This window comes from Engystomops pustulosus, chromosome 6 (genome assembly GCF_040894005.1).
Source record: "Engystomops pustulosus chromosome 6, aEngPut4.maternal, whole genome shotgun sequence".
Taxonomy (NCBI): Eukaryota; Metazoa; Chordata; class Amphibia; order Anura; family Leptodactylidae; genus Engystomops; species Engystomops pustulosus.
Window position 1 is genome coordinate 184,409,930 of NC_092416.1, and position 24,633 is coordinate 184,434,562.

Genomic DNA, 24,633 nt, shown 5'->3' on the forward strand with positions numbered 1-24,633 from the left:
TATTTTACGTTTATTTTTTTCATAACTCAGCGTCATCTCATCTGGCATAGTAGTGTGCTGTTATACTTGGCTAGAAAATAGCCATAGGAGAATACAAACGTCTTAATTACGCCTACAGTAGCGTTATATATATTTGATTTCTGGTTGATCTGCTGGTGGCTGTACTTGCTGCAGTGCATCTACTATCAAATTGGGAGCAATTTGGAGTCAGACTTGCGACCACTGTGTTTTAGTGACGCACATATCCATCGCAAAGACCGAAGTGGGAAAATTTATTAGGGCCCGGGGTTGTATTTCAATTAGGCACAGTCTGCCAGTTTCTTTTTATTTTACGTTTATTTTTTTCATAACTCAGCGTCATCTCATCTGGCATAGTAGTGTGCTGTAATACTTGGCTAGAAAATAGCCATAGGAGAATACAAACGTCTTAATTACGCCTACAGTAGCGTTATATATATTTGATTTCTGGTTGATCTGCTGGTGGCTGTACTTGCTGCAGTGCATCTACTATCAAATTGGGAGCAATTTGGAGTCAGACTTGCGACCACTGTGTTTTAGTGACGCACATATCCATCGCAAAGACCGAAGTGGGAAAATTTATTAGGGCCCGGGGTTGTATTTCAACTAGGCACAGTCTGCCATTTCCTTTTTTATTTTACGTTTATTTTTTTCATAACTCAGCGTCATCTCATCTGGCATAGTAGTGTGCTGTAATACTTGGCTAGAAAATAGCCATAGGAGAATACAAACGTCTTAATTACGCCTACAGTAGCGTTATATATATTTGATTTCTGGTTGATCTGCTGGTGGCTGTACTTGCTGCAGTGCATCTACTATCAAATTGGGAGCAATTTGGAGTCAGACTTGCGACCACTGTGTTTTAGTGACGCACATATCCATCGCAAAGACCGAAGTGGGAAAATTTATTAGGGCCCGGGGTTGTATTTCAACTAGGCACAGTCTGCCATTTCCTTTTTTATTTTACGTTTATTTTTTTCATAACTCAGCGTCATCTCATCTGGCATAGTAGTGTGCTGTAATACTTGGCTAGAAAATAGCCATAGGAGAATACAAACGTCTTAATTACGCCTACAGTAGCGTTATATATATTTGATTTCTGGTTGATCTGCTGGTGGCTGTACTTGCTGCAGTGCATCTACTATCAAATTGGGAGCAATTTGGAGTCAGACTTGCGACCACTGTGTTTTAGTGACGCACATATCCATCGCAAAGACCGAAGTGGGAAAATTTATTAGGGCCCGGGGTTGTATTTCAACTAGGCACAGTCTGCCATTTCCTTTTTTATTTTACGTTTATTTTTTTCATAACTCAGCGTCATCTCATCTGGCATAGTAGTGTGCTGTAATACTTGGCTAGAAAATAGCCATAGCAATAGGATAGCATCGTTTGGTTTTAAAAACTAAAAAACACAAAAAAAAAAAAAAAAAAAAAAAAAAAAAGTTAAAAAAAAAATACAAGTTATAACTCTCATTTTCAAAATGTTTAACCCGAGGGCTAGGGGTAGAGGACGAGGGCGGGGACGTGGGCGTCCAACTACTGCAGGGGTCAGAGGCCGTGGTCCTGGGCGGGGTGAGACACCACCTGCTTATGAGGGAGCAGGGGAACGCCGCAGAGCTACACTCCCTAGGTTCATGTCTGAAGTTACTGGGACTCGTGGTAGAGCACTGTTGAGGCCAGAACAGTGCGAACAGGTGATGTCGTGGATTGCCGACAATGCTTCGAGCAATTTGTCCACCAGTCAGTCTTCCACGCAGTCCACCCATGTCACCGAAATCGGCACTCCTCCAGCTCCTGCACCTCAGCCTCCTCCCCCCCAGTCTGCCCCCTCCCAGCAAAATTTGGCATTTGAACCGGCATACTCTGAGGAACTGTTTTCTGGACCCTTCCCACAGTCACAAACCACTTGTCCGGTTGCTGATGAGCAATTTTCTGATGCCCAGGTTTTCCACCAGTCGCAGTCTGTGGGTGATGATGACCTTGTTGACGTAGTGGAAGAAGTGTGTAAAGAGGTGTCCGACGATGAGGAGACACGGTTGTCAGACAGTGGGGAAGTTGTTGTCAGGGCAGGAAGTCCGAGGGGGGAGCAGACTGAGGGATCGGAGGATGATGAGGTGACAGACCCAAGCTGGGTTGAGAGGCCGGGTGAACACAGTGCTTCTGAGACGGAGGAGAGTCCTCGACCAGAACAGGTTGGAAGAGGCAGTGGTGGGGCCAGACGGAGAGGCAGGGCCAGAGCTGGTGCATCAGCGCCAAATGTGTCAACTAGTGAAGCTCCCGTGGCGAGGGCTCCTGCGGCGAGGGCTAGATTTTCAGAAGTCTGGAGGTTCTTTAAGGAAACACCGGATGACCGACGGACTGTGGTGTGCCACATTTGCCAAACCAGGATCAGCAGGGGTTCCACCACTACTAGCTTAACTACCACCAGTATGCGCAGGCATATGAATGCTAAACACCCCACTCAGTGGCAACAAGCGCGTTCACCTCCGGCCGTGCACACCACTGCTCCTTCCCCTGTGTCAGCTGATAGTCAGCCCCCTGCCCAGGACCCTGCCACAAAAACCCCATCGTCACCTCCACGATCCTCCACAGCATCCACCAGCGTTCAGCTCTCCATACCCCAGACGCTGGAGCGGAAACGCAAATATAGTGCAACCCACCCGCACGCCCAAGCCCTTAATGTGCACATTTCCAGATTGCTAAGCCTGGAGATGCTGCCCTATAGGCTAGTAGAGACCGAGGCCTTTCGCAGCCTCATGGCGGCGGCCGCCCCTCGGTATTCGGTCCCCAGCCGCCACTACTTTTCCCGATGTGCCGTCCCAGCCCTGCACCAGCACGTGTCAGACAACATAATCCGTGCCCTGACCAACGCCGTTTCTGACAAGGTCCACCTGACCACGGACACGTGGACGAGTGCTGCCGGGCAGGGCCACTATATATCTCTGACGGCACATTGGGTTAACTTGGTGGAGGCTGGGACCGAGTGTGACCCTGCGGCTGGTCATATACTGCCGACGCCGAGGATTGCGGGGCCTACCTCGGTCCAGGTGTTTGAGGCCTACTATGCCTCCTCCTCCTCCCACCCCTCCTCCACCTCCTCCTCCGAACGACCATCCGTGGGCATGGCGCCATCAGTCGGTAGCTCTAGGCACAGCAGCAGTGCCGTCGCTAAGCGACAGCAGGCGGTGCTCAAACTGCTGAGCCTAGGCGATAAAAGGCACACCGCCCAAGAACTATTACAGGGCATCACGGCGCAGACTGATCTGTGGCTGGCACCGCTGAACCTGAAGCCAGGCATGGTTGTGTGTGACAACGGCCGTAACCTGGTGGCGGCTCTGCAACTCGGCAGACTGACACATGTGCCATGCCTGGCCCATGTGTTAAATCTGATAGTTCAGCGTTTCCTCAAGACATACCCCAATCTGTCTGATTTGCTCACGAAGGTGCGCCGCATCTGTGCGCATTTCAGGAAGTCCAGCACAGATGCTGCCACTCTCAGGGCAGCGCAGCGCCGCCTCCAACTGCCCGCTCACCGACTGTTGTGCGACGTGCCCACGAGGTGGAATTCAACACTGACCATGTTATCCAGAGTTTACCAGCAGCGCCGAGCGATTGTAGACTGCCAGATGTCAACTTCCACCAGAACTGGTAGTCAGGTCAGTCAGCTTCCTCAAGTCTACAATGAGGAGTGGACGTGGATGTCTGATATCTGTCAGGTGCTGAGTAACTTTGAGGAGTCAACACAGATGGTCAGTGGCGATGCCGCCATCATCAGCCTCACCATCCCGCTGCTTGGCCTGTTGAAAAACTCTCTGGTCAGCATGAAGTCGGAAGCTTTGCGCTCCTCACAAGAGACAGGGGAAGAAGATTCCCTTGTTGATAGCCAAAGCACCCTTAGGTCTGTTTCTCAGCGCATATCGGAGGAGGTGGAGGTGGAGGAGGATGAGGAGGAAGAGGAGGAGAATGTTGGCGAGACACAAGAGGGGACCATTGTTGAGTCCTACACTGTTGAGCGTGTATGGGCAGAAGAAGAGGAGTTGGAGGAGGAGGAAATGGACAGTCAGGCCAGTGAGGGGAGTGAATTCTTACGCGTTGGTACTCTGGCGCATATGGCAGATTTCATGCTAGGCTGCCTATCCCGTGACCCTCGCGTTCAAAGAATTTATTCCAGCACCGATTACTGGGTGTTCACTCTCCTGGACCCACGGTACAAGCAAAATCTTTCCACTCTCATCCCTGGAGAGGAAAGGAGTGTGAGAATGCATGAATACCAGCAGGCCCTGGTGCACAAGCTGAAACAGTATTTCCCTTCTGACAGCGCTAGCGGCAGAGTGCGTAGTTCTGCGGGACAAGTAGCGAGGGAGAGTAGGCGAGCAGGCAGCTTGTCCAGCACTGGCAAGGGTACGCTTTACAAGGCTTTTGCCAGCTTTATGTCACCCCAGCAAGACACTGTCACCTGTCCCCAGTCTCGGCAGAGTAGGGCTGATCTTTACAGAAAGATGGTGAGGGAGTACGTAGCTGACCATACCATCGTCCTAAATGATCACACAGCTCCCTACAACTACTGGGTTTCAAAGCTGGACATGTGGCACGAACTGGCGCTCTACGCCTTGGAGGTTCTTGCCTGCCCTGCCGCTAGCGTCTTGTCAGAGCGGGTTTTCAGTGCAGCTGGTGGCATCATCACCGATAAGCGTACACGCCTGTCGACTGACAGCGCTGACAGGCTGACGCTTATCAAGATGAATAAAGCATGGATTTCTCCTAATTTCAAATCTCCAGCAGGTGAAGGAAGCTCAACCTGAATAATTTATCCACTCCTCCTCCTCCTCATTTTCCTCCTTCTCCTCCTCTTTCTACAGTAAAGCAGAGGAAACTGGCTGTTTTTTGACAGGGCCCACTGGCTCTAGGTATAGTACTTTATGCATTTAATTTTTCTGGAGGGCCACCGACACGGTCCTCTGTTTTAAACAATTTTTGGGAGTGCCACATACAGGCACTCAATCTATTCAATTTTTCTGGAGGGCCACCTTTCCGGTCCTCTGTTTTAAACAATTTTTTGGGACTGCCACATACAGGCACTCAATCTATTCCATTTTTCTGGAGGGCCACCTACCTGCTCCTCTGGTTTAAAAACTTTTTTGGACTGCCACATACAGGCACTCAATCTATTCCATTTTTCTGGAGGGCCACCTACCTGCTCCTCTGGTTTAAAAACTTTTTTGGACTGCCACATACAGGCACTCAATCTATTCCATTTTTCTGGAGGGCCACCTACCTGCTCCTCTGGTTTGAAAACTTTTTTGGACTGCCACATACAGGCACTCAATCTATTCCATTTTTCTGGAGGGCCACCTACCTGCTCCTCTGGTTTGAAAAATTTTTTGGACTGCCACATACAGGCACTCAATCTATTCCATTTTTCTGGAGGGCCACCTACCTGCTCCTCTGGTTTGAAAAATTTTTTGGACTGCCACATACAGGCACTATCCAAATTGAATTGTCTCCATAGCAGCCTCCACACGTTGTCTCCATTGCTACCTCCAAAAGTCGTCCATATAGCTGCCTCCATACATCGTCCCTTTATCAAACGAGGTTTGTCAGGCCGAAATTTGGGTTGTTTTCATGGATTCCACATCAAAGTTGTTAACTTTGTCGCCACCCTGCTGTGTTATCCACAAAATACACTGGCAAACTTTTACCATTTACGGATATTATTTCAGCGCTTCTTGCGCATCTGTTTACATTCCCCTCACCCGCCATATCCTAAACTTATAAGAACGCTACTACACTTGATCTTATACAAAAGGTTCTTAGAAGTGCTGTTTGGGGAGTAGCCTAGAGACAGGGGCTTGGATTGGCGAAAGCTCGCCTAGCAGCGGAGCGCCAGCTCCATGCGCATCATGCGCTTCTTGCGCATCTGTTTACATTCCCCTCACCCGCCATATCCTAAACTTATAAGAACGCTACTACACTTGATCTTATACAAAAGGTTCTTAGAAGTGCTGTTTGGGGAGTAGCCTAGAGACAGGGGCTTGGATTGGCGAAAGCTCGCCTAGCAGCGGAGCGCCAGCTCCATGCGCATCATGCGCTTCTTGCGCATCTGTTTACATTCCCCTCACCCGCCATATTCCAAACTTATAAGAACGCTACTACACTTAACTTGGTGCAGGCTGGGACCGAGTCTGACCCTGGGGCTGGTCATATACTGCCGACGCAGAGGATTGCGGGGCTTACCTCGGTCCAGGTCTCAAAGGCCTACTATACCTCCAAATCCTCCCACCCCTCCTCCACCTCCTCCTCCTCCGAATTACCATCCGTGGGCATGGCGCCATCAGTCGGTAGCTCTAGGCACAGCAGCAGTGCCGTTGCTAAGCGACAGCAGGCGGTGCTCAAACTGCTGAGCCTAGGTGATAAAAGGCACACCGCCCAAGAGCTATTGCAGGGCATTCCACATCAAACTTGTTAACTTTGTCGCCACCCTGCTGTGTAAGCCACAAAATATACTGGAAAACTTTTTTCATTTACGGATATTATTTCAGCGCTTCTTGCGCAGATGTTTACATTCCCCTCACCCGCCATATCCCAAACTTATAAGAACGCTACTACACTTGATCTTATCCGAAAGGTTCTTAGAAGTGCTGTTTGGGGAGTAGCCTAGAGACAGGGGCTTGGATTGGCGAAAGCTCGCCTGGCAGCGGAGCGCCAGCTCCATGCCAAGAACCAACTAACATAGTTTTAACTGCAGTACCTTTAATCTACTACTAGTTCACTGCCTCCATACATCGTCCCCTTATCAAACGAGCTGTGTCAGGCAGAATTTTGGATTGTTTTCATGGCTTCCATGTTAACTTTGTTGCCACCCTGCTGTGTAATCCACAAAATATACTGGCAAACTTTTATCATGTACCAATATTATTTGAGCGCTTCTTGCTCACCTTCTTTGGTTCCTCTCTGCTACCCATTGGTTTGAAGCCTGAGTCCATTTAGGGTATGTCGCCATGCCACTCTCTAGCCTTCCGCTGCTGCCGCTGCCTCTGCATGCCGTCCCCTATAGTGTCAGGGTCAATTATTGGATGTTTTAGATGCTATCTAGCTTCATTCTGTCACTCTGTCATGGCCAAGCTGTTGCCCATAATTTTGGCATAATGGTGCGATTAAGCAGCCTCAGAGGCATCCATGCATGCTGCCCCTGCTGTTTCCTGTCCATTTCCGTGGTGTTTCCATCCTTTTCTGAGGTTCCCAGGTGTTTGGCCAAGCTTCCCTGTGCAGAGCCTTGGTCCCCTTGAAAAATGCTCGAGTCTCCCATTGACTTCAATGGGGCTCGTTACTCGAAACGAGCACTCGAGCATCGGGAAAAGTTCGTCTCGAATAACGAGTACCCGAGCATTTTAGTGCTCGCTCATCTCTAGTGGTCTTCCTAGGCCACTGCTTCTCAGCCACAGGCAGACACCTGACAGAGGAAAGAAAGCTGTCAGTCCAGGATATGCCCCTGCCCTGAGGCCCTAAGCCTCTGCACATGTTTCTAGGACTGGCCAGCTACTGCAGCAGGCCTTGGATATGGTTTGCTGCCTCCAGCCTGATGCTGCCCCTTTATGACTGCAGAAATTGATGCGTTCCATAGCCTTAAGCTGGCAATCCTGTCTGCCGTGGCCCTAGGCAAACCCCACTGCACCAAACCTTTTGTTTTGTTTTGCACTGAGCATCTAGGCCCCACCACAGGTGTCCTAGTACAGGCCCCTCACGTGTCAGAAGCTGCATTCAGCAATCTGCTCAGCAAGGCCAGGGAGTTGATCCTAGATAACCCAGGTACTGTGCAAACCCCACATACCTTGCACAGTGTCCTCACCCAAGTACATCCCAAGCATCTGAGCAATGGCCAGACAGCTCAGACGCCAGTGTTCACTCCTGATGCCCCAGAATGTCACACTGACAAGGTGCACAGCTCTGAATCCTGCCATTCTGTTGCCAGCCTTACATGATTCAGAAGGGGGGAGAGAAGGGTGATTAACCCAGATGTTGATTTTTTTCTCATAGACGGCTCCAGGTCTGCAGGAGAATATGGACGGTTCTACACTGGATATACAGTGGTCAGTGGCGCACATGAGGTAGTACAAGCAGAACCACTCCCTCCACACAGGTCAGCGCAGGAGGTGAAGTTGACGGCACCCAAGGAAGCTCTACAGCTGGCGGAAGGTAAAGGGGCAAACATCTATAGTCAAGGTATAGTTTGGGGGTCTAAACACGGCTACGGGCCCATATGAAAGACTGGAGACTTCCTCACCTCTGCAGCGATCCTCTTTAAGCATGGCACTCTGATTAAAGAGCTCATTGATGCTCTCTTACTTCCACAAGAAAGGGGGTTAATAAAAGTAAAAGCACACACAATTGGTAACCCCACAAGCCAAGGGCTGACAGGGTGGCGAAGACAACTGCACAGATGGTACCCAGAGACTGTCTGGTAGCCTGAAAAGTTCGCACCACAGGTGTTCCAGGCACTCGTGGCCCCAAGTGTCATCGGAAGAGAAGGAGGTGTGGAGGGAAGTTGGGGCCCAGATGCCGATGGGACCTGGATACTGGCAGAGAGGGTATGCCTGCCCAGAGCCCTGCACCCGACAGTAAGTCAAGTAGCTCACGGACACACACATCCAAATGGCCATGCTAGCGCTCATAAAACACCAGTGGTTTCCCCGTGTATTACTACCCCTGTCACTAGACTAGTGAAAGCCTGTAAAATCTGTGCCCACCACAACCCGGGTAAGGTGGTAAAGACCCTACAGGAAGGTGACACCCAAGCCGCTGTATCCCTTCCAGAGACTGCAGGGGAATTTTATCCAGCTACCAAAAATTGGTACGTAGGAATACGTGCTTATGTGCAATGATCTCTATCCAGGACCAGAAGCTTGTCTTGTGACCAAGGCTACTGCCAGAGCTGCAGCCAAGAAGTTGGTGAGTGAGATTTTTTTGCAGGTTTGGACTCCCAGAGACCATGATGTCCAATCGCGGAACCCACTTCACTGGACAGGTAAAGACTGAAACCTTGTCCCTCCTGGGTGTAGAATAGGCCCTACCTTCCCACCACCAAGCTAGTGGTAGGGTTGAGAGACAAAAAAACAGCACTCTTAAGTTAAAGAAGAAACAGGAAACCATGGCCCGGGTGCCTTCCTGCTGTTCTCTATTCAGTTAGACCAATGTTAATCTTGTCCTATTTTTGTAAATTCAATGGTAGTCCTCTTCATATATCATACTTCACCAGAACATAAAGAACTCAACAACTAATAAAACATAGGAAATATTCTCTTTGACATCGGTGTTTCCTTTGTTGGGGCCCGCCTCCTGAAGAAGCAGCATGCGAAACACGCGTCGGGGCGAGGGGATAACGGCAGCTGATTGCAGAGGTAGCGATTTTCATAGTGGTAATGCATTTTGTTTTGACTTTATGTACGGTGTGATCTTTATATTGGCAATATATGTTTCCTTTTTACATTATGTGCAATACGATGGAATATTCCAAAAAATAATGAAAAATATGTAGAGTCATGGAATAACAGCTAGTAAGGAATCACATTATTCAGCTCCCTCTTGCTTCAGTTTGGTCTGTCCCTCCAAAATTTTGGGTCCATTTTTTATTAAGTATGTGTCACAGGTGTCCTTGCGATCCACGTCTCACTTACCTCTCGGCGCGCGCGTCCCTGTTCCCCAGTAGATTTAAAGGGCCAGCATGCCGCTGATCGGCGCTGCCCACATCCAGGTTTTCTACTTAAACCGGCTGCTCCCATCAACCCCCGCCGGATCTTTGTACTATATGCCTCTGAGAAAACTTCCTGCGTTCCTTGTGTTCCTGTTCTGCTCTCCTGTTGTGACCCAGACTTGACCCTGACCTTGCATCTCTGCCGCCTGCCCTGACTACCTGCCCGTTCCAGACTTTGAGACTGCCCACTGAGTTGGTACTTCAACCTTGGCTGCCACCAAGGACAAGTCGCACCTGTGGAACGACCTGGTGGCACCACGCCGCAGCAAGACCATCCTGCTTTGCTGAAGAACGGAAGGAAAAGTTCTAGGCCACTACTTCTCACAGATCCTATAGCTAATGGCAGGAAACCAGATGGAATATGCCATACAGTTGAGCCAGGCCTTGGAAAAGGTCCATAAAAGTGTTTCTGATTACTTTCCAGATTCAGACAGTGAACTCAGGACCCACACCCTGGAGCCTATGTGGTGGTGAAAAGACACACCAGGAAGTGTCTAGAGCCTCGTTACGACGGCTCTTTTCAAGTCCTGTTGACCAGGACATGCACGCGACGGAAATCGGGGGGCGTGGCCGAACGAAAACGCGACGGATTCGGAAAAACCGCCGCATTCTTTAAAAAAAATGTTGCGGAGCTTGCACTTACCTACACTAGGAATAGGCCGGTGAACTTGAGTGCGTTCCGATGCTCTTCAGCGCAGCAGCGCCACCTGGTGGACGTCGGAGGAACTGCCTTAGTGAATCCCGGCCGGACCAAAATCCACCGCAGAGACCGCGCCGCTGGATCACGAATGGTTCGGGTAAGTAAATCTACCCCATTGTGTTCTTCACTTTGTGGTGGGGGGTTGGCATTGGGGATTGTGGATTTGCTCTTGTCACTTATTGCGTGTTGTATGGTCCCGCTTAAAACCAAGACGTCCCAAACGTGCGGTAAGAACCATGACAGGAGAAGGAGAAGTGACAGAGTGGAGGATGATGCCTTGTTGAAGAACCAGCCTGATAACAAACCTGTGAACTATGGAACTAGTAAAAAAAAGTGTAAAAAAATGTTGTTCAATAAAAAATAAATGAATAAAAACGCTCATGAGCCCCATAAACATATAAAGAGACGTAACGGAAAAAAAGGTCAAAATGCTAATACAAACCCCACATATATAGCATAACCGTGTCCGTAGCAACCTGTAGATTCAAAATAAATCCTTATTTAACCTGTCTGATGAACACCATAGAAAAAAACTTTAAAAACCCACCAAAAATTATGATTTTTAAGAGTTTCATCCCACAAAAAATGCAATATAAAGTGATCAAAAAACATATGTACTCCAGAATGATACTGTTGCAAAGTACAACATGTCCTGCAAAAAACAAGCCATCAACCAGCTCCATAGCCAAAAAAGTAAAAGTGTTCTGCCGCTTGGAAGATGGCGATCTAAGTATTGTATCCCCGTAATCATATCGACCCATAGATAACCTGCCCTCTAAAAAAAAGTTCATACATTTTCAACAATAGGTGATACCAACCCCAAAATGGTAACAATGGAAAAAGCATCTCATCCCGCAAAAAAATGCCGTCACATGACCCAATAACGAAAAAGCAAAAATTTTATAGCCTACAAAAAGGGGCCAATGAGGGAAGTAAAATCCTGGCAGCTGCAGGGCGCTCCTTCCCTCCTGAGCCTCGCTGTGCGCCCATAAAACAAGTAACGGCCACATGTGGGGGGTCTCTGTACTCGGGAAAAATTGCAGAACAAATTGTATAGTGGGTTTTCTCTTTTTATCTTTTGGAAATGTATAAATTTAAGGGTTAAATGAACGTATAACCGTCAAAATTTGACCATTCTAAATTTCACCTCCATTTTGAGCTCTCAAGGAGTTAACAGTCTTCTTAAAAGCCGTTCCTGATAGTTCGAGGGGTAGAGATTTGAAAATGGGTTGATTATATAAAGGAGGGGGGGGGGGGGGGAGTTTGATGTTATATATTTGAAATTTCATTAACAACAGTAATTATCCCCAAAATAGTAAATTCTGAAAATATGAAAAACCAATATTCGATTTGTAAACCGCGCGACCTCAAAATAAATTATCCAGACGTAGACATATGGAAAATTTTATTTAGGTGGTAAATCTCTCTGCCTAAAAACGCAATGATTTAGAATTTTGAAAATGGGAAATTCTTTTAAAAATTCATCTTTTTTTTTTTTTGTAAATAAACGCAAAACTTATCAGCCAAAATTTACCACTAAAATGAAGTACAACATGTGGGGAGAAAACATTCTCAGAATCGCTTCGATACGTAACAGTGTCCAAAAGTTATAACCATATAAAGAGACGCAAGCCAGAATCCAAAAAATGGGGCCGAGCCTTAAGTTACAAAATGGCTGCGTCCTGAAGGGGTTAAGCATATATCCTGGTCTCGATTCCATAATATTTCAATAAAGATTTAAAATGATTAAAAACAGACCAATTGTACAAGCCGAAACATATAATGACCGGTCTTGTATGTTGTCTCCAGTTTAGCCGAGGGACATATGTATGAAGAATATTGTTGATCGAGCTTCCAAAAGGCAGAAAATTCTACCTTGGGGCCAAAATTTTTAAAACTGTCTGGTTCCTTTGGGCTTTATTACTGATCTGCTAATATAATCCAGAAGTTCTAGTGCTTGGGTGGCAGATGATAAGTTCTATATGACAGCCTAATAGCGCTCTTTAAGCTGTTGGATTTCAAATTGAACTTCTCTTCGTTCTATCATCCTCAGACTACAGGACAAACTGCATTTTTGGCAGCCTGTGCTCCATGTAGTGTCACTTTTGCACTGCTATCAATCCTGAGATGCCTCAGCAGGAAATGTGGAAAAGCCTCAGCACTACATCAGAAAACACTGTCAGGGCCAAGTCCATCTCTAGTGTTAAGGTGTATAACAGTGATGGCGAACCTATGGCACGGGTGCCAGAGGTGGCACTCGGAGCCCTTTCTGTGGGCACTCAGGCCATCGCCCCAGGTGTTGAAAGAAGTGCATTATCTTTGGAAGTCTTCCTGCTGGACCCACCATTTTCCTGCACAGAGAGATCCTGGAGAGAAGCTACAATGAGTCTGAATATGTCCTCCTTCCTTTAACTGTATTAGTGGCCTCAGGGGGCCGATACGATTGAATGATGTGGAAGAACTGATAGCAATAAGTTGCAGCTTAAAATGCCATGTTGGCACTTAACGGTAATTAAGTGGATTTTGGTTTGCAGTTTGGGCACTCTGTCTCTAAAAGGTTTGCCATCACTGGTGTATAATGAAGTTATTTATTTCTGATTTCTTCAGCCACTATAAAGAGAGACCAAGCTGTCTGTTTCATCATTATAATTTCTTTAAAGATGGGGCAGCAACATCTGTGATCTGTGGCCAAAACATTTCCCCCCCGATTTATAACACGAATTTGGCTTTACCACGGTGCAAGAACTTCTGATGGTAAACAAGATTTGATTTCCGAGAAAAATATTTCCCGCAATCTACACATGAATATGGCTTCTCCCCTGTGTGAGTCATCAGATGTCGATCAAGATCTGATTTCTGGGCAAAACATTTCTCACATTCTGAACATGAAAATAGCTTTCCCTTTGTGTGACTTCTCTGATGTCTAACAAGATTTTCGGTGCCTGAAAAACATTTTCCACAGTCTGAACACGAAAATGGCTTCTCCCCTGTGTGAGTTCTCTGATGTCTAATAAGACTTCTAATGGTAAGAAAACATCTCCCACATTCTGAACATGAAAATGGCTTCTCCCCTGTGTGAATTCGTTGATGTCTTACAAGATCTGATTTCTGGCTAAAACCTTTTCCACATTCTGAACATGAAAATGGCTGCTCTCCCGTGTGAGTTCTTCGATGTCTGACAAGATTTTCGATGCCTGAAAAACATTTTCCACATTCAGAACATAAAAATGGCTTCTCCCCTGTGTGAATTCTCTGATGTCTAACAAGACCTCTAATGGTTAGAAAACATTTCCCACATTCTGAACATGAAAATGGCTTTTCCCCTGTGTGAATTCTCTGATGTCTAGCAAGATCTGATTTCTGGCTAAAACCTTTTCCACATTCAGAACATAAAAATGGCTTCTCTGCTGTGTGAATTCTTTTATGTCTAACAAGATTTCTGGTGGTTAGAAAACGTTTCCCACATTCTGAACATGAAAATGGCTTCTCCCCCGTGTGAATACTTTGATGTCTAACAAGATTTGCCTTCGCTGTATAACATTTCCCACGTTCTGAAGATATAAGTTGCAGTTCCTCTGTAGAACTTCTATGAGACACAGGAACGCTAATATGATTACCATAATCTAAACTTATAATGTTCTTTGCAGTTCCTGATGATTCTGTAGATGGAACCAATTTAATAGGATCAGGAGATGGATTGGTCCTGTGAAGGTCTGAGGATTCATCTGGGATGTTGTCCTGCTCTTCGGATGTATCTTCTGTCATATAAGGTTCCTCTGCTTCAGATTCTGATATCATATGTTCCTCTGAGCTCTTGGTACAGTCATCTGCAAAAAATGAACATTGGCTGTGAGAAAACTCTTTCCTGCTTACCATAAGGTTCTGTATTATTACTGATGTAACATCTCAGTCTCCTCCTCCGAGGTCCTGGTGAGCAGTATTCCTGACCCTCATAGCTCCCACCTTCCAGCTTTTCTTAGTCTAAGGGGCACATTTACTTACCTGGTCCATTCGCGTTCCAGCGGCGGCTTCTCCGCCGAGCGTTCGGGTCTTCCGGCGATTCATGAAGGTCCTGCGTCCGATGTCCACCAGGTGTCGCTGCTGCGCCGAGGTCTGCCGAGTTGCGTCAGAGTTTACTGATCTCTTCCTGGGGCATGTAAGTATGGCGCGTGCAACCAAATTTTTTTTTTTAAAATGCAGCGGTTTTTCAGAATCCGTCAGGTTTTCGTTCGGCCACGCCCCCGATTTCCGTTGCGTGCATGCCAGCGCCGATGCGCTACAATCCGATCGCGTGCGCCAAAATCCCAGGGCAATTCAGGGAAAATCGGCGCAAATCGGAAATATTCGGGTAACACGTCGGGAAAATGCGAATCGGGCCCTTAGTAAATGACCCCCTTTATCTAGTGGTTACTACTCACCTGGACAGTTACCTGTAGGAATCTCCTCCTTACATCGCTCATCGCCCCTCACATATGTCTCTGGGGCAGGAATATTCTTCACATCTTCATCCTGATACACAAACTGAGGAACAAATATTGTAAGAAGTCACCAGAAGATGGAGAAGTCACAGAGGAGGATTTAGACAATAAGGAAAGGTCAGTAATTTATAACTACAGGAGGACAGGAGAAGTTATCTGAGACACATAGCTACAGGTCTCCACCATAAATCCAACATATTGAGAACAATCTCCAGCTTTCCCACTAAGACTAAATTCTCACTACCGTTCCTTCGCTCTGTTAAAAAAAAGTAAAAAAATGGATATTTATTGGAGGAACGTATCAGCTAAAAATCCCATTGTCATCAATATAAATTTTAGGTTATTCATGCATTTTTTTCAAGAGGAGGAAAAGTACTGCAGCCTCCGTCAATTTTTCTGTTAAAAAAAACGCACACAAAACAGGACATAAAGGATTGTCAGGCTTCAGGGGTGGTGGACCCCCTTGACCACGGCGGACGGTGACACAAGCCGACAACTGGGACTGGAATCTAAGTGGCACCCGGTTTTCACCAGAACCCACCGCAAAGTGGTCTGCGGCAGGGTGCCACCAGGTCGTTCCACAGGTGCAACTTGTCCGCAGTGGCAGCCAAGGACAAGGTAGAAAGTTAGCAGCAAATTCGTGATCAAGGACAGACAGGAGGTCAAGAGAGGGACAAAGGATCAGGGTCAGAGATGGAGCAGGAAGTCAGGGTAGGCAGCGGAGGAGCGTAAACAGGAACAGGTCCGGGGTCACAACGGGGAATCCAATCACAAGCACTAGGCACAGGACAAAGCTTTCTCCAAAGCATATAGCACGAAGATCCGGCTGGGCGATGACCGGAAAAGGGCCAGCACCATATCTTCTGAAGCCGGCGCTTATGCACCCTAGCGGACAGGAACGTGCACGGCCGTCGGACGGGAATCAGAAACGGGGAGAGCTTTTTCGAAGGAGGGAAGGAACGGAAAGAAGGAACAGTAGTGTGAAATGAGTATAACAAAAAATTAAATTTTTTTATGGTTTCAGAAAAAGCAAAAAGTATAACTGGAGTCCAGCACATAGAGACTATATATGGCCAGGGGATTTTACAATAAGATAATGACTGTAATAAACTTCCGCAGACCAGAGAAGATGTCATGAAGTCTTATCTCCATCTACCTGATGATCCTGTGGGACATATTTCTCCTCTGAACAATCCTGTGGTAGAAGAAGAGGACTGGGACATCTCTCCGGTGATGTTCTCTTACTGGATCTACCTGTAGGAAACACATCCAGAGACTGAATTCCTTCTTTCCATACAGATAATGAAAGGACGTGTGGATTTAGTCCTGTCTATTACCTGCTGATGTGAGGGGCTGGTGGTCCTCCATCATGACGTCCTTGTACACATCTTTGTGTCCTTCTAAATACTCCCACTCCTCCATGGAGAAATAGACAGCCACATCCTGACACCTTATAGGAACCTGACACACACAATGATCCCGTCATCACCCAGATCCCTTCATAGCGTTACTGTATAATGTCCCAGCATTCCCAGCAGTGTCACCTCTCCAGTCAGCAGCTCCATCATCTTGTGGGTGACTTCTAGGATCTTCTGCTCATTGATGTCATCATGTATCAGGGGGTGAGGTGGAGGAGCCGGGATTGGGCTCAGGGTTCTCCCCCGTCCTTCATACACAGGGGCCTGACAGCGCCCACTAGAGGTCTTCTTCACTACTGTGTAATCCTGGTTATGGAGAGACACATTGATAAATCTCCCTCCATACATTTCCAGAATCTCTCACCTCTCCAGTCCTATCATCTGTTATTCCCATAGATAATGATGTCATGTGACCTCATCACAATCTCTCACCTCTCCAGTAATATAGAAGAGAATCTCTAGGGTGAGGTTTATTATTCTCTCTGACATCTTGACTCTGTCCATCATTGACGAGCCAGTGAGGAAATTTTTCTGAAATTAAAATAATCAGAACCAGAGCCAAATCAGGAGGATCTCTGTACCATGGCTCAGCTTAAGCGCCGGTACTTGAAGCTACGGCAATGTCTCTTCTGCCAAACCAATAGCAGCAGCAGGACACCACTGATTTACCCCAATCACTGTTAGCGCCGCACCGGCACCCCTTCTGTAGTACCCCTTATCAGGGGCGTCGCTAGGTCAAAAGATCCGGGGCATCTTTTGGCCTGTGCCCCGGATCTCCCCGGGCATCCTACCCTCTCTCAACACGATCCGTGTCCTACACGGATCGTGATGAGAACGTTTGCTGTCACTGCTTTCCCCAGCAGCTCAGCCTCCGGTGAATAATAGTCACAGGGGCTGAAGGACCTGTGATGATGTCATGGTCACATGACCTGCCGGGGAAAGCAGTGCACAGAGAGAGAGAGATGCATTACCTGTGAGGTAAGGGGGGAGACATGATAGGGAAGGGGGAGAATAAGGGGGGAGGGCTGTGTGAGGCACATTACTTACTGGGGGGCTGTGTGAGGCACATTACTTACTGGGGGGGGGCTGTGAGAGGCACATTACTTACTGGGGGAGGGCTGTGAGAGGCACATTACTTACTGGGGGGGCTTGGAGAGGCACATTACTTACTGGGGGGGCTGGGAGAGGCACATTACTTACTGGGGGGGCTGTGAGGCACATTACTTACTGGGGGGGCTGTGAGGCACATTACTTACTGGGGGGGCTGTGAGGCACATTACTTACTGGGGGGGCTGTGAGGCACATTACTTACTGGGGGGGCTGTGAGAGGCACATTACTTACTGGGGGGGCTGTGAGAGGAACATTACTTACTGGGGGGGGGGCTGTGAGAGGCACATTACTTACTGGGGGGGGGGGCTGTGAGAGGCACATTACTTACTGGGGGGGGGGCTGTGAGAGGCACATTACTTACTGGGGGGGGGGCTGTGAGAGGCACATTACTTACTGGGGGGGGGCTGTGAGAGGCACATTACTTACTGGGGGGGGCTGTGAGAGGCACATTACTTACTGGGGGGGGCTGTGAGAGGCACATTACTTACTGGGGGGGCTGTGAGAGGCACATTACTTACTGGGGGGGCTGTGAGAGGCACATTACTTACTGGGGGGGCTGTGAGAGGCACATTACTTACTGGGGGGGCTGGGAGAGGCACATTACTTACTGGGGGGGCTGGGAGAGGCACATTACTTACTGGGGGGGGCTGGGAGAGGCACATTACTTACTGAGGGGGCTGGGAGAGGCACATTACTTACTGGGGGGGCTGGGAGAGGCACATTACTTACTGGGGGGGGCTGGGAGAGGCACATTACTTACTGGGGGGGCTGTGAGGCACATTACTTACTGGGGGGGCTGTGAGGCACATTACTTACTGGGGGGGCTGTGAGAGGAACATTACTTACTGGGGGGGCTGTGAGAGGAACATTACTTACTGGGGGGGGGGGCTGGGAGAGGCACATTACTTACTGGGGGGCTGTGAGAGGCACATTACTTACTGGGGGGCTGTGTGAGGACATTACTTACTGGGGGGCTGTGTGTGAGGCACATTACTTACTGGGGGGCTGTGTGTGAGGCACATTACTTACTGGGGGGCTGTGTGAGGCACATTACTTACTGGGGGGCTGTGAGTGAGGACATTACTTACTGGGGGGCTGTGTGTGTGGCACATTACTTAGTGGGGGCTGTGTGTGAGGACATTACTTACTGGGGGGCTGTGTGTGTGGCACATTACTTAGTGGGGGCTGTGTGTGTGCACATTACTTACTGGGGGGGCTGTGTGAGGCACATTACATACTGGGGGCTGTGTGAGGCACATTACTTACTGGGGGGCTGTGTGTGAGGCACATTAATTACTGGGGGGCTGTGTGTGAGGCACATTACTTACTGGGGGCTGTATGTGAGGCACATTACTTACTGGGGGCTGTATGTGAGGCACATTACTTACTGGGGGGCTGTGTGTGAGGCACATTACTTACTGGGGGGCTGTGTGTGAGGCACATTACTTACTGGGGGGCTGTGTGTGAGGCACATTACTTACTGGGGGGCTGTGTGTGAGGCACATTACTTACTGGGGGGCTGTGTGAGGCACATTACTGAGTGGAGGGCTGTGTGAGGCACATTACTGAGTGGAGGGCTGTGTGAGGCACATTACTGAGTGGAGGGCTGTGTGAGGCACATTACTGAGTGGAGGGCTGTGTGAGGCACATTACTTACTGGGGGGCTGTGTGAGGTACATTACTTACTGGGGGGCTGTGTGAGGTACATTACTTACTGGGGGGCTGTGTGAGGTACATTACTTACTGGGGGGCTGTGTGAGGTACATTACTTACTGGGGGGCTGTGTGAGGCACATTACTTACTGGGTTGCTGTGTGTGAGGCACATTACTTACTGGGGGGCTGTGTGTGAGGCACATTACTTACTGGGGGGCTGTGTGAGGCACATTACTTACTGGGGGGCTGTGTGAGGTACATTACTTACTGGGGGGCTGTGTGAGGTACATTACTTACTGGGGGGCTGTGTGAGGTACATTACTTACTGGGGGGCTGTGTGAGGTACATTACTTACTGGGGGGCTGTGTGAGGTACATTACTTACTGGGGGGCTGTGTGAGGCACATTACTTACTGGGTTGCTGTGTGTGAGGCACATTACTTACTGGGGGGCTGTGTGTGAGGCACATTACTTACTGGGGGGCTGTGTGAGGCACATTACTTACTGGGGGGCTGTGTGTGAGGACATTACTTACTGGGGGGCTGTGTGTGAGGCACATTACTTACTGGGGGGCTGTGTGAGGCACATTACTTACTGGGGGGCTGTGTGTAAGGACATTACTTACTGGGGGGGCTGTGTGTGGGCACATTACTTACTGGGGGGCTGTGTGTGAGGCACATTACTTACTGGGGGGCTGTGTGTGAGGACATTACTTACTGGGGGGCTGTGTGTGAGGCACATTACTTACTGGGGGGCTGTGTGTGAGGACATTACTTACTGGGGGGCTGTGTGTGAGGCACATTACTTACTGGGGGGCTGTGTGTGAGGACATTACTTACTGGGGGGCTGTGTGTGTGGCACATTACTTAGTGGGGGCTGTGTGTGTGCACATTACTTACTGGGGGGGCTGTGTGAGGCACATTACTTACTGGGGGGGCTGTGTGAGGTACATTACTTACTGGGGGGCTGTGTGAGGTACATTACTTACTGGGGGGCTGTGTGAGGTACATTACTTACTGGGGGGCTGTGTGAGGTACATTACTTACTGGGGGGGGGCTGTGTGAGGCACATTACCTACTGGGGGGGGGGGCTGTGTGAGGCACATTACTTACTGGGGGCCTGTGTGAGGCACATTACTTACTGGGGGCCTGTGTGAGGCACATTACTTACTGGGGGGCTGTGAGAGGCACATTACTTAGTGGAGGGCTGTGTGAGGCACATTACTTACTGGGGGGCTGTGTGAGGCACATTACTTACTGGGGGGCTGTGTGAGGCACATTACTTACTGGGGGGCTGTGTGAGGCACATTACTTACTGGGGGGCTGTGTGTGAGGCACATTACTTACTGGGGGGCTGTGTGTGAGGACATTACTTACTGGGGGGCTGTGTGTGTGGCACATTACTTAGTGGGGGCTGTGTGTGTGCACATTACTTACTGGGGGGGCTGTGTGAGGCACATTACATACTGGGGGCTGTGTGAGGCACATTACTTACTGGGGGGGCTGTGTGAGGCACATTACTAACTGGGGGGCTGTGTGAGGTACATTACTTACTGGGGGGCTGTGTGAGGTACATTACTTACTGGGGGGCTGTGTGAGGTACATTACTTACTGGGGGGCTGTGTGAGGCACATTACTTACTGGGGGGCTGTGTGTGAGGCACATTACTTACTGGGGGGCTGTGTGTGAGGCACATTACTTACTGGGGGGCTGTGTGAGGCACATTACTTACTGGGGGGCTGTGTGTGAGGACATTACTTACTGGGGGGCTGTGTGTGAGGCACATTACTTACTGGGGGGCTGTGTGAGGCACATTACTTACTGGGGGGCTGTGTGTGAGGACATTACTTACTGGGGGGGCTGTGTGTGGGCACATTACTTACTGGGGGGCTGTGTGTGAGGCACATTACTTACTGGGGGGCTGTGTGTGAGGACATTACTTACTGGGGGGCTGTGTGTGAGGCACATTACTTACTGGGGGGCTGTGTGTGAGGACATTACTTACTGGGGGGCTGTGTGTGAGGCACATTACTTACTGGGGGGCTGTGTGTGAGGCACATTACTTACTGGGGGGCTGTGTGTGAGGACATTACTTACTGGGGGGCTGTGTGTGTGGCACATTACTTAGTGGGGGCTGTGTGTGTGCACATTACTTACTGGGGGGGCTGTGTGAGGCACATTACTTACTGGGGGGGCTGTGTGAGGTACATTACTTACTGGGGGGGCTGTGTGAGGTACATTACTTACTGGGGGGCTGTGTGAGGTACATTACTTACTGGGGGGCTGTGTGAGGTACATTACTTACTGGGGGGGGGCTGTGTGAGGCACATTACTTACTGGGGGGGGGCTGTGTGAGGCACATTACTTACTGGGGGCCTGTGTGAGGCACATTACTTACTGGGGGCCTGTGTGAGGCACATTACTTACTGGGGGGCTGTGAGAGGCACATTACTTAGTGGAGGGCTGTGTGAGGCACATTACTTACTGGGGGGCTGTGTGAGGCACATTACTTACTGGGGGGCTGTGTGAGGCACATTACTTACTGGGGGGCTGTGTGAGGCACATTACTTACTGGGGGGCTGTGTGTGAGGCACATTACTTACTGGGGGGCTGTGTGTGAGGACATTACTTACTGGGGGGCTGTGTGTGTGGCACATTACTTAGTGGGGGCTGTGTGTGTGCACATTACTTACTGGGGGGGCTGTGTGAGGCACATTACATACTGGGGGCTGTGTGAGGCACATTACTTACTGGGGGGGCTGTGTGAGGCACATTACTTACTGGGGGGCTGTGTGAGGTACATTACTTACTGGGGGGCTGTGTGAGGTACATTACTTACTGGGGGGCTGTGTGAGGTACATTACTTACTGGGGGGCTGTGTGAGGTACATTACTTACTGGGGGGCTGTGTGAGGTACATTACTTACTGGGGGGCTGTGTGAGGTACATTACTTACTGGGGGGCTGTGTGAGGTACATTACTTACTGGGGGGGGGCTGTGTGAGGCACATTACTTACTGAAGGGGGGGGCTGTGTGAGGCACATTACTTACTGGGGGGGGGCTGTGTGAGGCACATTACTTACTGGGGGCCTGTGTGAGGCACATTACTTACTGGGGGCCTGTGTGAGGCACATTACTTAGTGGGGGGCTGTGAGAGGCACATTACTTAGTGGGGGGCTGTGAGAGGCACATTACTTAGTGGGGGGCTGTGAGAGGCACATTACTTACTGGGGGGCTGTGTGAGGCACATTACTTACTGGGGGGCTGTGTGAGGCACATTACTTACTGGGGGGCTGTGTGAGGCACATTACTTACTGGGGGGCTGTGTGAGGCACATTACTGAGTGGAGGGCTGTGTGAGGCACATTACTTACTGGGGGGCTGTGTGAGGCACATTACTTACTGGGGGGCTGTGTGAGGCACATTACTTACTGGGGGGCTGTGTGAGGCACATTACTTACTGGGGGGCTGTGTGAGGCACATTACTTACTGGGGGGCTGTGTGAGGCACATTACTTACTGGGGGGCTGTGTGGGGCACATTACTTACTGGAGGAATGTGTGTGAGGACATTACTTACTGGGGGGCTGTGTGTGAGGCACATTACATACTGGGGAGCTGTGTGTGAGGCACATTACTTACTGGGGGACTGTGTGTGAGGCACATTACTTACTGGGGGGCTCTGTGAGGCACATTACTTACTGGGGGGCTGTGTGAGGCACATTACTTACTGGGGGGCTGTGTGAGGCACAGTACTTACTGGGGGGCTGTGTGGGGCACATTACTTACTGGAGGAATGTGTGTGAGGCACATTACTAGTGGGGGGGGGCTGTGTGAGGCACATTACTTACTGGGGGGCTGTGTGAGGCACATTACTTACTGGGGGGCTGTGTGAGGCACATTACTTACTGGGGGGCTGTGTGAGGCACATTACTTACTGGGGGGCTGTGTGTGGGGCACATTACTTACTGGGGGGCTGTGTGTGGGGCACATTACTTACTGGGGGGCTGTGTGTGAGGACATTACTTACTGGGGGGCTGTGTGTGAGGACATTACTTACTGGGGGGCTGTGTGTGGGCACATTACTTACTGGGGGGCTGTGTGGGCACATTACTTACTGGGGGGCTGTGTGTGAGGCACATTATTTACTGGGGGGGCTGTGTGTGAGGACATTACTTACTGGGGGGCTGTGTGTGAGGATATTACTTACTGGGGGGCTGTGTGTGAGGACATTACTTACTGGGGGGCTGTGTGTGAGGCACATTACTTACTGGGGGGCTGTGTGTGAGTCACATTACTTACTGGGGGGCTGTGTGTGAGTCACATTACTTACTGGGGGGCTGTGTGTGAGTCACATTACTTACTGGGGGGCTGTGTGTGAGGCACATTACTTACTGGGGGGCTGTGTGTGAGGCACATTACTTACTGGGTTGCTGTGTGTGAGGCACATTACTTACTGGGGGGCTGTGTGTGAGGCACATTACTTACTGGGGGGCTGTGTGAGGACATTACTTACTGGGGGGCTGTGTGAGGACATTACTTACTGGGGGGGCTGTGTGTGAGGACATTACTTACTGGGGGGGCTGTGTGTGAGGCACATTACTTACTGGGGGGCTGTGTGTGAGGCACATTACTTACTGGGGGGCTGTGTGTGAGGCACATTACTTACTGGGGGGCTGTGTGAGGACATTACTTACTGCGGGGCTGTGTGAGGACATTACTTACTGGGGGGCTGTGTGTGAGCACATTACTTACTGGGGGGCTGTGTGTGAGGCGCATTACTTACTGGGGGGCTGTGTGTGAGGGACATTACTTACTGTGGGGCTGTGTGTGAGGCACATTACTTACTGGGGGGCTGTGTGTGAGGCACATTACTTACTGGGGGGCTGTGTGTGAGGCACATTACTTACTGGGGGGCTGTGTGTGAGGCACATTACTTACTGGGGGGCTGTGTGTGAGGCACATTACTTACTGGGGGGCTGTGTGAGCGCTGCCTTATAGTATTTTGGGAGATTGTTAGGGGCAGCAGCAGGATAACACTGCCAGGGAACCAAGATGTAGGGACAATGAGGAACATAAGATGTGGTGATGCCTAATGGAGAAGATGGAGGACGCGTCACCTGCAGTCACTGGAGGGAAAAAGTAGGGATTTCTCTGGTGTTTCTGTAGCTGTATACACTGTCAGTAAAGTTGTTATGTGAGGGGTTATGTACAGGAGGGGGCATTACTAAAAGAGCGCTACATATGTATTGGGGCCCGTGCCCCGGATCTTTTACAACCCTAGCAACGCCCCTGCCCCTTATACATATCTGTCGAGATTGTGTCCACTTGTTACTGTCACTATTGTATTTCGTACTGTAATTGTTTCACCTTATGTCATGTAATGTGGTCTCGCTGACCTGCACTGTCCTGTAAACATTTGTTTGTAACTAAGGAACGAGCAACATGTAAGAACGCGCCTCTCGTAGTGTATGTATGTAACTGTAACATTACGTCTGTCCTGTGTGTAACA

The 24,633-nt window shown here is 49.3% G+C and overlaps 1 protein-coding gene across 1 annotated transcript in view; it reads right to left on the reverse strand.

Moving 5' to 3' along the window:
* Positions 1-11,918: 11,918 nt before the first annotated feature.
* Positions 11,919-24,633, reverse strand: part of LOC140066025 (uncharacterized) — a 50,581-nt gene continuing 37,866 nt past the window's right edge. Inside the window, 2 exon segments of the mRNA XM_072113589.1 lie at positions 11,919-14,293; positions 14,885-14,984. Of these exon segments, the coding sequence (XP_071969690.1) occupies positions 13,176-14,293; positions 14,885-14,984 (1,218 nt within the window). The 3' untranslated portion in view covers positions 11,919-13,175.